The sequence below is a fragment of the Gigantopelta aegis genome, chromosome 10 (genome assembly GCF_016097555.1).
Source record: "Gigantopelta aegis isolate Gae_Host chromosome 10, Gae_host_genome, whole genome shotgun sequence".
NCBI classification, from domain to species: Eukaryota; Metazoa; Mollusca; class Gastropoda; order Neomphalida; family Peltospiridae; genus Gigantopelta; species Gigantopelta aegis.
The window spans coordinates 80,497,010-80,513,799 of record NC_054708.1 but is presented as its reverse complement, the minus strand read 5'-3'; the positions used below and the strand labels follow the sequence as shown (position 1 = coordinate 80,513,799).

At 37.8% G+C, this 16,790-nt stretch overlaps 1 protein-coding gene across 1 annotated transcript in view; it reads left to right on the top strand.

The window, feature by feature from the left end:
• Positions 1-9,511: 9,511 nt before the first annotated feature.
• The window catches only part of LOC121383842, a 36,933-nt gene continuing 29,654 nt past the window's right edge, over positions 9,512-16,790 (top strand). The window contains exon 1 of the mRNA XM_041513940.1: positions 9,512-9,554. Within this exon, the coding sequence (XP_041369874.1) occupies positions 9,512-9,554 (43 nt within the window). The remainder of the gene's footprint in view (positions 9,555-16,790) is intronic.

Genomic DNA, 16,790 nt, shown 5'->3' with positions numbered 1-16,790 from the left:
CACACATTTATATCCCCATTGTGTTTTTATATATGGTTCTAGTTCTACCCTGAAGTGGGTATCTTGCAGACAATAGATATTATAATTTTTACATTTTAAGTAATTAAGTACGTCTTGACGTTTTTTAGGATCTCCTAGTCCCTGACAGTTTATCGTCATTATTTTTACACACGCCATCTTAAATGATTAAGGTTACTCTTTTATAGGTGGAATTTTCTATATTTCGAATTTGGTTATACTGAATCTGATATGTGGCACCATTCCCTACTCAGATAATACTACTACTGTATGCAAAATTCGAGGATTGGCTATAAAGCTTGACGTGCCTTTGACAAAGATAAATAGAAGTTTGTAAAAATACGTGAAGAACAGATAGAAATGGAAAAGAAGTGTTGAATACAAAAAAAGTATTAAACAAATCCACACCCTTGCAAACATCGACATGCGTATTCAAACACAGAGAACACAGCAGTGAATACAAACACACACATTCACACACTACACTAAATACAATAAAAAACAAAGGTATTATCATGGGGAATTAACTCCCCCAACCCCAAAATGTTTGATAGGTTATATAACCAGAAGGAATCAAAACTTAATTTAAACCAAATAAATTAAAATATCAATCGTTCGTCTGACACCCATATTCAGTGGTGCATAAATCCAAGAATGGAATTAAATATCTACATGGGCACTGATAATGAATATAACTGAATTTAGGATATACATGTATATATACATACATACATATTACATATATACATAAATATTACAGGGCTTCTAGAAAATGGTAGCCCCACTCGCGTGTTGGCGATTCTCATGGTAGGGTTATTAAGTAATTGCTTAGACCATTGGATTTCCAAAGTTGGCTAATCAATTTTGAAAATGATTAAACCCTTCACTAATGAATATTAAAAAACAACAACAAAAAACAACAACAAAAAAAAAAACAAAAACACCTAGAAGCTCTGTAAATATACAAACATACGTACGTACACACACACGTACGCATGTACACACGCACGCATGCATCATGCATACATACATACAAATATAACATACATACTCTCATACATATGTGCATACATACACATAAATATATACACTTAATTAGACATGGATACACTTGATTACACTTAAATACACTCATATATACAAATAACAATAAGCACACACACACACACACACACACACACACACACACACACACACACACACACACACACACACACATATATACATATATACATATACAGACACACGCATATATATATATGGATATACACATAAATACATATATATATATATATACACATAAATACATATTGTGACGGTACATGCTCTTAATTTCTTTTCGCCTTTGGCGATATTAATTGTTTTAGAGGGCCGTGTGCAGTTCCAAATGCACTTAGCCCAGGTGGACACCTTGTTACGTAATACCTTCGCGCGACCGTGCATCCCAATATGCACTTAGACTAGGTTTGGAGGCCAGGTGGCCAGTAGTTACGTAATACCTCCGCGAGTACGGTTTTTACAACCGTGATTTTGGCGACTAGGCGTCATTGAGTCTGACCATCTGAGGAAAAAAATACCGCTTGGTCGCGGTGGAAATAGCACTTGTAGGGATTCGGTGCCGCGATGTACCCCCAGGCGATATTTGGATATTTTAATAAATAGCTAGGGTTTTAGAGCTATCGGGGAGAAACATAGGAAGGCTTCCAGGGATCGCTATCCGCCCGGACTGGTAAATAATTTTATTTCTGCTCTGTGTATAACCTTGATGTGATTGATGTGACTTTAAATATTTTAATACTGTATTATACCAATATTATTTAGACGGTGCTGCCGGTCATCTGACGCAGTATACTGTAGGCTCACCGTTCTGATATATATATATATATAAAGCTTATTCAGTCATCCTAGAGGACCTAGGTAAACTGTAGGTTATTGTCTTTATTGTGATAGGTACCAGTATTAATTCTGTATTACAAGGTTACTGAATGAGTAGTTAAGGGTTAATTAAAAATTAACCAGTTAGGAATAGAGTTGTAATTCCTTTATTAATTAAATTCTCCTGGAAACGTTTCTCAATTATCACACGTTATTGAACGAGTAGTAAGGGTTAATTAAAAATTAACCAGTTAGGAATAGAGTTGTAATTCCTTTATTAATTAAGTTCTCCTGGAAGCGTTTCTCAATTATCACACGTGTGGGTGTTGTGTCACGGTGAAGTGATTAGCATATTGTGTAAACTAGACACCTAGAGATTAACTAATTAAGTGATCAGTTCTGGGTTGTTATTATTTGTTGTTGTTAATTAACTACTGCGGCAGTACATTTGTCAGCGTAGGTTAATACAGATTCCAAAGTGTATTGTGTTTTTGTTGTGTTTTCTAGTGAACTAAACGTGCTATAATAATATATACTTTATATAAGATCTTATCTCTGATCATACCTAGACGAGCCAGCGGGTATAACTGCCTGTTACAGAGAGATCTAATAGATATACAATTAGGAGAGATATTTGGGACAATCGGGTTTCATTCCGTTACGGGTATTATAGGATCCCAGTGACACATGATAGGATTAAACGAATTTGCTGCACTGATATTTGCGCCACGCTCTTGTACATATTGACTCACACGTGTATCTGGACGACAACTCACTCAATCGTCAACTGATTGCCTCACACATAGTTGCACGCGCTTGGGTTTGTGCGCGAGTACTCTAATACCATAATGTTTTTTTCATGGAATTTAGCCTATGTAAGCACTATTCATGCAAAACCCCACAGCTACATGAACACACATTCACAAATACACATATACAAATATACACGAATAACACACGTGCATCTATCCTCACATATATACACGCATATAGACAATGTACATATACACATAAACACACATACATATATATATATATATATATATATATATATATATATATATATATATATATACATACATACATACATACATACATACATACATACACACACAGACGCACATATATGGGAAATAGATGAATTAGCGAACGAACGAATGAGTGAAAGAATAAGAACTAAATAACTGAAAATTGATTTAGAACAGTAATACGTTTTGAAAAGAAAAAAAAATACAAATGTGTAACATTAATTTGTCGAATAACACACACACACACACGCGCGCGCGCGCGCATACATACAGCATGCCTACATACATATTATACACCGTGACACGCACACACACACACACACACACACACACACACACACATATAAACATGTACGTCATCGCGTTCATGTAGAATATCACTGATAAATGATATGGTGATAAAATAAGGAAGCGTAACTTACGTTTAGTATGTTTAGACTTTCATGTTTGTATATTACGTTTTAACATTGTTTCACTAACGATTCAAGCGGTAGAGAGTGATACAAGACAGAACTTACCTAACCCACGATGCTATCACAAACAACTCAGACTAGGTTCAGGAATTGTGCATCCATGTGTTTTTGCTGTTTCTTTTAAATGCTAGAACACTGAGATGTGTGTCCAGGACAGCTTGGTTGAACTTTAATGAGATATAAGCACGAAAATAAAGTTGAACTGAACTGAACTAGAACATGTCTTAATGATGCTACTTTCAATTTACCTACCGGCCTCAATGGCGCAGTGGTTAAGCCATCGGTCACCAGGCTGGTGGGTACTGGGTTCGGATCCTAGTCGAGGAATGGGATTTTTAATCCAGATACCAACTCCAAACCCTGAGTGAGTGCTCCACATGGAAAACATTCTTTGTGATCGTACTAAATTTCTGTACACATGTAACCCCTACTGACGTCAAACATAATGGGTTCCAATTCTAGCCACATGTAAAGCGCCCCTATTATGGGAAGGGTCTACATGGAAATATAATTAAGTAGATAAAACGCAAAACAATTTATTGCAATTTATTAAATTGTATTTACACAAACAAGAAAATCATTTTTGGATTATCAAAGCTAAATACAGTTTTGGTTGGTTGGCTCTTATTTATTCTTTAACACTCGGATATTATGTTCCATTAAAAATAATAATAATAATCACAAAAAGAGAGAAAGAAAGAAAAAAAGAAAGAGAACGAGAGAAAGAAATTACAATACTTACGATAAAATTTAATAACAAAACACACAAGTGACTGAATAATTTGATTTATAAAACAACAATAACCGGGGCCGAAACGACTGGGGCCGAATGTGTAGCGGGGCAGAAACGTCTCGAAAGCATTAGATACATATTACTAGTATTCGAATCCGGGTCGTTTCGCCCTAAAACCATTTCGAACTCTGCGTTGTTTCGCCCTTAGTCCTATTCACCCTGGGTTGGTTCGCCCAAAATCTCATTCGTACCGAATCGTTTAACCTCAGCTGGGTATGTAGTATATTTAATAAGAAACCACAGCACATCAGTAGTGTGCAGTGTGACTGTTCATAAATTAATTATTAATGTGAATACATTGTCTGTATATTATCTAAGGCCTGTGCGTATTTCATGTATATGGCTTGAGTAAATGATACTGGAAATAAACAAAATTATAATATTATTTTTATCTGTAAATATAAACACGCAATGTGTGACATCTAAAAATCAATGGATATAGGACAAATCAATGAATAAATGTACTTTATTAACAAAATAAAAAGTATTGCGAATCGAAAAATGGGGCGAAACGACTCGGTTTGACGTACGAATCAACCCTGTTCAAAACGACTCGGGTGAACTAGTAATAAGGGCGAAACGACCTGTTACCATATTATTTTGTTAATTGCAAACTTAAACATTTCATCAATGTGTTATATAACAAAATATCAGAGTGAAAGGATTTATTAGAAATTACTCCTGTATGCAGAAGTCCTTGCCGAAGTGATGATAGCTGAGTACCTCGCCCCTGGTTTCATTGAAAACTGGTCTGGTAGACGTGTTCAGAATAACGCTTCCCGCCGAGGCCAATTGTTTGATTGGTATCACGGTTCATCGAAAAGGCACCGTGACACTAGCTGTACTTGAAAGACTTTTACCGATAGCTGCTGGTTGAACACGCATCATGACAGGTATGGCAAAGAAAGGATTGCTTGGCTAGTGTCGCGATTCTCTGATCCATCTAGAACTCGTTCCGCCTAAATTATTATAATCCAAAGGTTGTAATAACCAACTACGCAAGCGCTGCAATTGTTGGTCCTTTTCGGTGGTTTTCCATTTGATATTTGATGTATCACCAGTTCGAGGGAAATATAGCTAATAACACAGACGGGACCGATAATTTAGTTCGAGCGAAGCCTTATAGTCGACTCTGGACGTATTCGACCCATCATCAGTTACACGTTACGGTGTGATCGACCCTTCCGAGGTCGAGCCAACCAGATTCAACTGTGTATATATATATATATATATATATATATATATATATATATATATATATATATATATATATATATATATATATACAGTGTACCCTCGATTTATTGCCCCCCGATTTAACGCCAACCTCGCATACTGCCAACTTTCTTTAAAGTACCGTTTTCATTCATGTTTATTTCCCTCGATATAACGCCACCCTCGATATCCGCCATCCGCCAACGACGTTTTTGAACCGAACTCCATTTAGCCATTATAATTCCCTCAATTTTGCCGCCAATGGTCTGGTCACAAAGTTGATTATAGTGACATAATTACTAGCGATCTGTTGATTGGGGAAATCCTAACACCGTTGTACACTGGCAGTACACACTGAATCTGTTTTTGTTTATTGTGTAGCAATTAACGGATGTAAGTGCTAGAATTGTTTAGGCAGGCGCGGTGTTTGTGTCCAATCAACACTCGGTATAGAAAGAACAGCCACTATAGTGATCACGTGACAGAGGGGTGCATTAGATTCATTATTTCAATCGCGGATTGTTACGTCAGGTCTTTGAAGTGCTGGCAGCAACGACTCAAGTTTAATTAATAAACAAACTTTAGGTAAGTTTTATTATGCTCAAGCATATTTTGACCATGGCCTCGTGTTAAGTTGCTATTTAGCTTTGGCATAAATACGACGACACCGGTAACGCATTTTATTACAGCAGCATTCTATACTTTCCAGTTTCAAATATGCAGCCAATCCGACCAGTCGTTGTTGAGTGCGCTGTGCAATTACCCCCCCCCCCCCCCCCCCCCCCCACACCTGGGGGGATTAATTGCAACCTATGGAAACCTAATAGAATACCGCGTCTCGTACACCGGGTCACGGGCAACCGTGACTTTGGTGTACGGAGACAGGATACCGAAGAAAGGAAGGTGGAGGAAAAGGAGACGTGCGCCAGCGGCGGCGCAGGGGGAGTCAAAACCGGTGGCTAAACCGCCGGCGACGACTTCTTCTGTTGGACCGCCCAACGCCGCCCAACCTAGGAAGAAGACCAAGATGGAAGAGGTTCCGGCCCCGGATGTCTCGGCTTCTATCCCTCAGGAAAAGGACGAACTGGACGAACTGGACACAGCCATCTGCGTCACACCGTTCAACCGGCCACCTGCACCTGAACCTACTCAAGCGCCTCCGGACGTGTCGCCGATCCAGTCGTCGACACCCGTTGAGTCGCAGGCCCGGAAGGGGACAGTTGTGAAGAGGAAGGCGACCACTCCTCCGAGTGCTACTCCAGCCAGGCCAAGTCGCCCCTCTCAACCGCCGCAGCAGGAGACGAAACCAGTGGAGCAGTGGTCACTGCAGGCCGGCCGACTCCAACAGCGTTATCAACAACTGGTGAAGACGAACCTCAAGGACGCACGCCAACTTATCAGCTTACCAAAAGAAGAAGCATACCAACCTCTACCAGACGGACTGAACGAGGGGGAATTCGCAGTACACCGACTCAGGATGCAGGAGGGACACAACGCAGTTTGCGTCACCATCCGCCGGAACGGAAGACACAACCAAGGACTGCTGCTACCGGAGATGGACAACCCGACTTTACATCGAGTCCTGAAAACCGTCGCGGGTCCTCACTACCGCTCCATCACCAGGACACTAGCAGGCTCCGCTTACCGGCAGTTCCTCCCACATCTTGAGATCACCGACTACATCGGAACCCACTAGACGCCAACCTTTGCTAGGACAGGTAACAACCTCCTTTATTGGGCTAGTTAGACTTTAAAGGTTTTCGAAGCAGTTCAAAATTCTTATATTTATTTTTTTATAAGTAGTCTAACGCATTTTATTTCGGCGCCCGTTCAATTGCTCAAAATCACCTTAAAAACCTTTTGGCTGAGCAGTCTTAACTATTTTGGGTCAACTTTTAGAGTCCAGACATGTCTTTGGATGCAGTTACTCTTTGTAGACTTAGGTATTTGTCAGGCTTCACCGAGGAATCGAAATTCAGCCAATCAGAGCACGGCTCCCACTCGGTGTTACTTAAAGTTTGCGAAGTGTCTGCTATTTGGTCCGCGCTCGCGTTGACTTTACTAAATGGCTTTTTTCCAAATTCCGCCCACCTCAAACTTAGCCCCCCCCCCCCCCCCCCCCCCCCCCCCCCCCCGAAACCCCCCTGAGCCGGAGTTAATCACTGGCGATCAACAACTGGTGAGACGAAAAGCCGTGGTGGGCGTGCCTTACCAACCTTTCTGTCTACCAGACGATAGGGGCACGTTAATTGAGTTGCCCAACGCAGTTGCCCACTTACCGCCAGAACTTCCCGCCCCGGAGGTGGTCACTGGCGATGTCAGAGGCTAGATCCGGGGCGGGCGTGCCTGAACCCTAGTGGATAGGGGCACGTTAATAGAGTTGCCCATTGCCCATTACAGCAGAATGAATTTAAAAACGCGAACAACCTCCTTTATCGTATTAGACGCGGTTAAAAAAAGAGAAATTTTTTTATAAGTACTCGAAGGATAAATACAACCTTCAAAGTCAATAAGATATAGCCAATCACTTTGGCTTCAGTCCGACTGTTTTGGCCTATCCGTGTAAAACGAAGGACAGTTGGCGATATTCTTACTTCAAAAGGAAAGGTGGGAAGATGAAAATTGTCGAACCGGCTTTCCGGTGTTACTAAAACTGAAATTGGCAAAAAACACCATTTTCCAAATGCATTGGTTTGTCTTCATGCAAAGGTTCAGCAATGCCCGTGCTCAAAATGTCCCTATTACAGATGAAATTCTGAGAGTTAAAGCCAGGTCCTTTGGTGATGAACTAAACATTTCTGACTCCGCGTATTATAAAAAAAAATAAGTTTGGTAGTAAACCCAAGGCACCCTCACTATACCGCCAACTCGATATAACGCCAAAATTATTTTGGAACATTGGTTGGCGTTAAATCGAGGTTATACTGTATATATATATATATATATATATATATATATATATATATATATATATATACACACACACACACACACATATATGGGAAATGGATGAATTAGCGAACGAACGAATGAGTGAATGAATAAGAACTAAATAACTGAATATTAATTTATAACAGTAATACGTTTTGAAAAATATAATAACATACAGTACAACGGATAATGTAAGGCACATTCGGTTACTGTTGACAGTCAGTCATTGAGATAATGCGTTTGATTCTGACGTCCGACCTTATTTTGGCAAACACGACGCCGTGTTTCGTCCATGCCGACTCAGTGTTCTCGTGTGTTTTTACCTTTTGCAGGAAAATGTAATTGCCATTCGTTAAATTCTCTCTGGTTTCTTTCCCGGTACCTTTAAGTTGACGACGGTTTTTTAATGCTTGTATTTTATGTCTCCTCGCAAAACGAATTTTAGAATGATAGGCCGTGGTTTGTCTTGGTGAAAAGTACCCAGTCTGTGGGCGATGCTTACATCAAGGACGGAAACGTCCATCCCAATGGACTTGAGAACCCCCAGCGACTTGTCTATAGTGACATCAGATGTTTCTTCTTTGTTCTCATCAGCGACCCCGAATAACCTGATACTGTCTTTTCTCGTGTACTGTTCCAAATTATTTGTGCGTGTTAGTGCCAGCTTTGCAGTAAATTCAAACTCATTTACTTTTTGCTCAGTGGTTTCAATTCGTTTTTTGAGCTGGACGTTTTCAGTTTTTAACATATCGTTTTCTTGTTCAAGGCTAAACATTCTGTTTTCCAATTTTTCAATGTTTTCATCTAGCTTAGCACAAATATCAATTTTCATAATTTCTAGGTGTTTTTTTCAGATCTTCTTTTGATATGGATTCGGAGAGTTTTAAATTCAATGCTTGCTGTTGCTCTGTAAGCCGCCTTAGTTCCAGCATTATGTCTTGTAACGTTGTCTGTACCTGTTCATTACTGGCAGTCGCACTTACAGTTGTGAATGACACAACATTTGACTGGTCTTTAATTTACTCTGTTGATTTCACTCTCTTACTTACCGGCAAAAGCCTACTTCCTTACTTGGTTGACGGAGTGTTTCTTGCGGTGAATTATTATGGCTTGAATCACTGCTGTCGAGTTTTTTCTTTTGTCCCTTTTGTCGTTACTTTTGTTCGTGTTTAGTCAAGATGAAAACCGGTATAAACGCAGAAAAGTTAATACAAATGGATTGTGAGCTGTATTCACCGGTTGTAACAACTTGAGATAGTCGACTAACAAACTGGGGTTGGGGCTTGGGTACGCTCAGTTCAGTTACATGTTCTTAATATATGAAGTTTTGTTTTAAATATAAATATATATAGTTTTTAACAGCAGACTGAGATCAAGTTTGCACGTACTACATTATAGAACTAACTTACACAACCAGTCTGTTTAAAACTTGTAAAAATCTTCAGACAAGTACACACAGCAAGTCTCTAGCTGCGGAGCTCTCCAAAACACGTCCGCTCTGTTCGAAAGCCAAGCCCACGTTTTTTAAATTATTAAATTATGAACTTTGTTACACTTACAAAATAAATGTAGTAGTATTTCTGGATAATTGCTACAAAAGCTACAAGCATTAGTATCAATATAATAAATCATGTGTAAGAATTTGTTAGGCGCCAGGATTCTGTGAAAAATTCTACATTGAAACCATGCTAAAGAAAGGGATAGTATAAAACGTTTCCCATTCCTGTATATTATATATAAACCCCTCATTTTCATATTTTATTTGTGCTTTTAGTATTATTATTCTAGTATTTAGTATATCGTATATATGTTTGCAGCCACTTTTGTCGTTTAACAACATGCTTAGTTTAAATAGAAATATAGGATTTTTTTATGATGTAAAAATATCATCCGTTAAGTTGTTTAAGTTATGTATAAAGGATTTAGTGGCATTTATTAATGAAGCATATTTAAAAAACTTCGTAGGTATGTGATATTTTGATATGAAATCTGCGTATTTTAGGAAGTCTCCTTGTTCATTCAAGAGATCACCTATAAATATGATACCAGTTTTGGGATATTTGTAATATAAAATAATTTTTTATCTATACATATATATTTCACTGTCGTACCAAATATTAATACCTGAAATGACATCTATATTTCGTGGTTGTTGTTTTTGTTGTATCTGTAACCAGCTGTGTAATGTACTCCAGAACTTACTTAACTCATTGTACGTTTTTTGTTTGTTTGTTTTGGGTTTTTTTTGTACATAATATACAAATGTACACGCTCACTAAGTGTTGTTAGATGAATAAGAATTCATGAATTTCAGGCTGCAATATAACCTGTGACGCGGGCGAACTACAAAGCCCGACTGTAGCGGGTGTTTTTATGCAGGTGATGTTATTGTGAGAAGCATGCTTTCACAGATTTACATTCATTGCAAATTATGTTTTGTTTAACGACACAATTAACACACATCGATTTATTAATCATCGGCTGCTGGATGTCAATCATTTGGTAATTATGAGTTATTCCAATGGTTACACCGACGGGGATCGCTCCTAGACCGGCAGCACGTAAGGCGTGGGCTTTACCACTGGGTTACGTCTCGCCCCTTGCAAATTAATTGTAGTTTTTCTACCAAATCTATGCGGGAGAAAGTATTAAAACCTTAATTAGAAAACAATTTATTATATAATTATGGAAAATGTTCCTCTCCAAGGTGATGAACAAACATTTTCAAGAAATTATTTAATTGGTCATTCATAAACGTTAAGAGACAATTTGCAAAATTATGGTGTGTCACAAATTACAACAATTTATATATTTTACAACTGGTTTGGTACCATTGTATTTGATGTACAGGAATTTTTATTGTCGTGTATATAATATAAATATAAATAGATTTAAAATGCTGCCAATCACTAGTAAAAATAACCAAAGGTTGGTTGGTTCGAATCCCCTGAGTGGAGTTTGATTTGTGTCTTACATACATGTGGGATGCTTGTTAAAAGACTATTTCGTAATTCAAGTGATCTAGCTCAGTCCGTAACACGCTAGCATGATTAGCATGATGTGCTTTGGGCGTAGGAACAAATCCATTCAGTGGATCCAATGTCCGTCCCAACCAGTACTCCACGACTGGTATAGTAAAGGCCGTGTAAAGTATAAAATACCTTTTGGCTGCTAATGGACAAATGTAGAATTTTCTCTTAGACTATAATATGTTAGATTATGAAATGTTTTTCATTCAGTATCTGATTAGAAGAAATCAGTGTGCTCTGATTGTGCTGTTAAATACACCCCAACACCCCCCCCCCCCCACAAACCTATACACCCTCCCCATAAACCACCAACAAAAAACAACCCCAAAAAACCTCAGCAAAAAAACAAAACAAAAAACAAAAACAAACGACGACAATTCCCCACTAACAGCAACACACAAACCTACAACTTTAACGGCAATTCAGCTTGAAAATGGCATTACGCAACTAATGCTCCGCTATGACATTCTTCAACGAAGCCTTTATAATACTGATTTGACCTACGTCCCACCGTCCGTCCGTCCGTCCACCTTTCCCTTGACGAACATCTCTTCCTAGAATTTGTACTGAAGCGTTCTAAAACTTGGTGCAAATATTTTCTGGGATGGTCTCTACAATCTAATGTATAGGTATATATCAAAACATTTTATTTAAAGAAACAAATTTAAAAATGAACTTAAAAGTAGATGTCTAACATTGCAAATTCTATTACATAATAGTTTTCACTGGATTGTTACGAAACTTGGTAGAGTGATTCTGTGGGGTCGTGTTTAATATACAATGTTTTTATACACTGTTTATCATCAAGTATTCTTTAATTTAGTAACAGTTGTATTACAGGCTGCAACTTTACTTGTCATGCCGGTTTCAAACCAAAGCCTGACTGCTGTGGGTGTGATGTGATCGCGAATGAAACTACAGAAATGACACAATCTGAAGGTGATGTTATTCTAGGAAACAGATTTACATAGGTTTAATTTCATTACATAGTAAATGTCTCATGACTAATATTCCATCCGTAAAGACTGTACGAGTGGCAATTAAGCATTTCGTACACAGTGTAAAGTATTATATGTTTATATTAAGAATTTCGTACGCAGTGTAATGTATTACGTGTTTATATTAAGCAATTCGTACACATTGTAAAGTATTATGTGTTTATATTAAACAATTCATACCCAGTGTAAAATAGTATGTGTTTATATTAAGCACTTCGTTAACATTGTAAAATATTATATGTGTTTATATTAAGCAATTCGTACACATTGTAAAGTATTGTGTGTTTATATTTCATATATATATATATATACTGTCAAAAAAGAAACGCATAGGCGAAATATTCATGGAATTATCCCTTTAATACAAAATGGCATAATTTCGTTATTGGTGATCGTATCACAGTCAAATTTAACATGAGTATGTGACAATGTTCATGCTATAGACTGACTGCAGTGGAGACGTTTTTGTCACCAAACAGCGTCGCACGAGGGCGTTGAAATCAGTACCTTGAGTGGCCACCAGCAGTAGCAATCACTGCGCGACATCTCCTTGGCATAGACTGAATGAGTCTCTGAATCCGTGGAATCCTAGCCCATTCTTCCTGCAGTGCATGTGACAGTTACGGAAGCGTCTGAGGCTCCGGGTCAAGCTGGCGTACAGGTCTGTCCAATTCGTCCCATAGGTGTTCAATAGGGTTGAGATCTGGCCACCTTGTTGGCCATGGCAGGACATTAATGTTCTCATTCTGTAGGTGTCACGGGGATCCTATAATACCCGTAACTGAATAAAACACGATTATCCAAATATCTCTCCTAACTGTATATCTATTAGATCTCTCTGTATAGGGCAGTCTAATACCCGAGTAGCTCGGCTCTAGGTATAAACAGAGATAAGATCTTATATAAATATATATATATATATATATATATATATATATATATATATATATATATATATATATATATATATATATATATAGCACGTTTAGTTCACTAGAAAACACAACAAAACACAATACACTTTGGAATCTGTATTAACACTACGCTGACAAATGTACTTGCCGCAGTAGTTAATTAACAACAACAATATAATAACAACCCAGAACTAATCACTTAATTAGTTAATCACTAGGTGTCTAGTTTACACAATATTCTAATCACTTCACCGTGATACAACAAGCACACGTGTGATAAATGAGAAACGCTGCCAGGGGAACTTAATTAATAATGGAATTACAACTCTATTCCTAACTGGTTAATTTTTAATTAACCCTTAACTACTCATTCAGTAACCTTGTAATACAGAATTAATACTGGTACATATCCCAATAAAGACAGTAACCTACAGTTTACCTAGGTCCTCTAGGATGACTGGCTAAACTTTAATATTTTAGAACAGTGAAGCCTACAATTTTCTTCGTCAGATTACCGGAGACACTTTCTAAATAATATTGGTATAATACAGTATTAAAATATTTAAAGTCACATCAATCACATCAAGGTTATACAACAGAGCAGAAATATATTTACCAGCCCTGACGGACACGTTCCCCGGGAGCCTTCCAAATGTTTCTCACCGATATATCTAAAATCCTATCTATTTATTAAAAAAATCTCAGAGACAGCGAATATCGCCTGGGGACACAACGCGGTACCTCAACTATCATGTGATATTTCCACAACTCCCAGAGTCGGTATATTTTCTTAGATGGCCAGACTTACTGTCGCCAGTTCGCTAGCAATACCCCGATCATAAACCGCACTACCGGAGTTATTACGTAACTACTGGCCACATGGCCTCCACATCTGATCTAAGTGCATATTGGGACGCAGCTCTACCACCGTCGCGCGGGGGTATTACGTTACCAAGCTGCACACGGCCCTCTAAAACAATTAACATCGCCACAGGCGAAAAGATAAGAACATGTTCCGTCACAGTAGGAAATACATTGTTACACGTGCAGTATGCGGCCTGGCATTGTCCTTCTGAAAGAGTTCTCTCTGTCGATCCAAAATGGGAAGCATATGACGGCGAAGAATTTCATTCCGGTAGCGTACAGCTGTCAGGTTGCTTTGTACGAACGCAAGTTCACTTCTTCCGGTGTAGGAGATGGCTTCCCACATCATGACACTCCCTCAACCGAATCTGTCAACTTTGGCGACGCAGTTGTTGGCAAAACGTTCAATGCGGCGTCTGTAAACACGTTGTCGTCCATTATGTCGCCGTAGAAGGAAACGTGACTCGTCGCTGAACCATACTCGCCGCCAGTTTCCCAAGTTCCAGCCCTGTACATTCGTGCACCAGCGAACACGTAAATGTCGATGTTGACGTCGCAGGACGGGGCCAACATACGGTCTCCTAGCCCGTAAACCAGCTTCTCGTAGTCGGTTCGAATGGTTTGTGCAGACACCCTTCTTACACCAGGTATGCGTCCAGCAGTGTTCGTTGCTGTGGCAGTTCGGTGACGCAAGTGCAGAACCCGGATGTAGCGATCTTGTGCTGCAGTTGTTATGCGAGGTCTTCCACTTCGGGGCCGGTTTTGAGCTGATTGAAACTGCTGGTATCTGTCCCAGAGACGTGAAATGGTGCTCTGATGCATGTTCATGTGGCATGCGATTTCTCACTGCGATTCACCTAACTGGAGACGGCCTATTGCATTGTTTTGATTCGGCAGGCTTAGTCTTGGCATCTTGTAACTCGTCTACGTCGAAATGAAAATGAGGCATCATTGCGAGCATTGCAGCTTTAAATACCCATCACTACCCAAATCTTTACCCCGAGTTTTATGTGCATTCGCCAAAATCTGACCATTTCACGCCGATTTCCTGCAATTGTCGCAAAACGTGCCACAACGTGCGTTAAATTTGTTTTAGGGTGCATTTGGGCATGCTGTCCCATTCCAGGAACATTAAGAAACATGGTCATTCATCAACATTGAACAAAAAGACGATATTTTGTAAAATCAAACACTTCTTTTTTTCCCCCATCACCTATGGGTTTCTTTTTTGACAGAGTATATATATATATATATATATATATATATATATATATATATATATATATATATATATATATATATATGTGTGTGTGTTATTACCAGAGTGTTTTTCAGTATCGTCAATATTATATATTAGGAATAAAACTTATATTATGCCAGGATAATACATTATTTTTATTCCTAATATATGATATTGACGATACCGAAATACACGAGGGTAATAATCTCTTTATTATATAATCTCAAACTTAATACAACATGTTTTTGTAAACTGTACACGCAACTTTAATTCTAGATATTCAAATGACGTAGAAATTTGTGGCACGGTGTACTTTTGAATGGAAATGACGTCAAACTTGAATGACGTCATTTTGGGTGTCCTTACATCAAAATAAACTAGAGCTTATATATATATACACATATATATTTATCATATAATATCTTACATTTTCAGTGCAATCAAAGTATGTGATATTTTTCAGATCACATACTTTAAGAATTTGATAACTTTGCAAATTAGATGTAAATGAATCAAGGTCACTGCACTAGGTTTATTAACATTTAAGCAAACATACTTGGGTGACACTCCATAATTGACGTATGCATACATAGTCATCAAATAAAAACATTTCAATGGCAATCTGACAATGAAAGCTGTCCAGCGTTCAGAACACATTTCCATTCAAAAATACACCGAGCCACATATTCTTATATCATTTGAATATCTAGTAATGGCGGACTGGAATTAAAGTTGCGTGTACAGTTTACAAAAACACTTTGTATTAAGCTTGAGCTTATGTGATAAAGAGATTATTACTCTCGTGTAATTCGGTATCGTCAATATCATATATTAGGAACAAAAATAATGTATATATACATATATACATATATATATATATATATATATATACATATATATATATACATATATATACATATATATATATATATATATATATATACATACATACATACATACATACATATATACATACATTCATACATTCATACATATATATATATATATATATATATAGTTTATATTGCCAAACGTGTATAATGTGTTTACATATTTTGTACTATTGATTTTACATGTCACGTAGGAGACCGGTCCATCACGTATTAATATATCCATGTATGTATTTTCTTATATCATGTTGCATATGTTGTATCTTTTTTAAATTAGCAAATAATGTGTTGTGCTGTTATGTTGTGGTTTTGTTTAACATCAGAACAGAACACAACTTTATTACACCCATGCCGTTAGGCAATGACATATGGGGAAACATGAACAAAAATGTTTTACATGACAAGATAGGACAGGGTTTACAGGAGACTATTAAATAATAAATATTATTAGTAAATAATATATAAATGCATATATACAATAATACAATACCTCAAGTGGTGTAGTATATATTGATACAGATA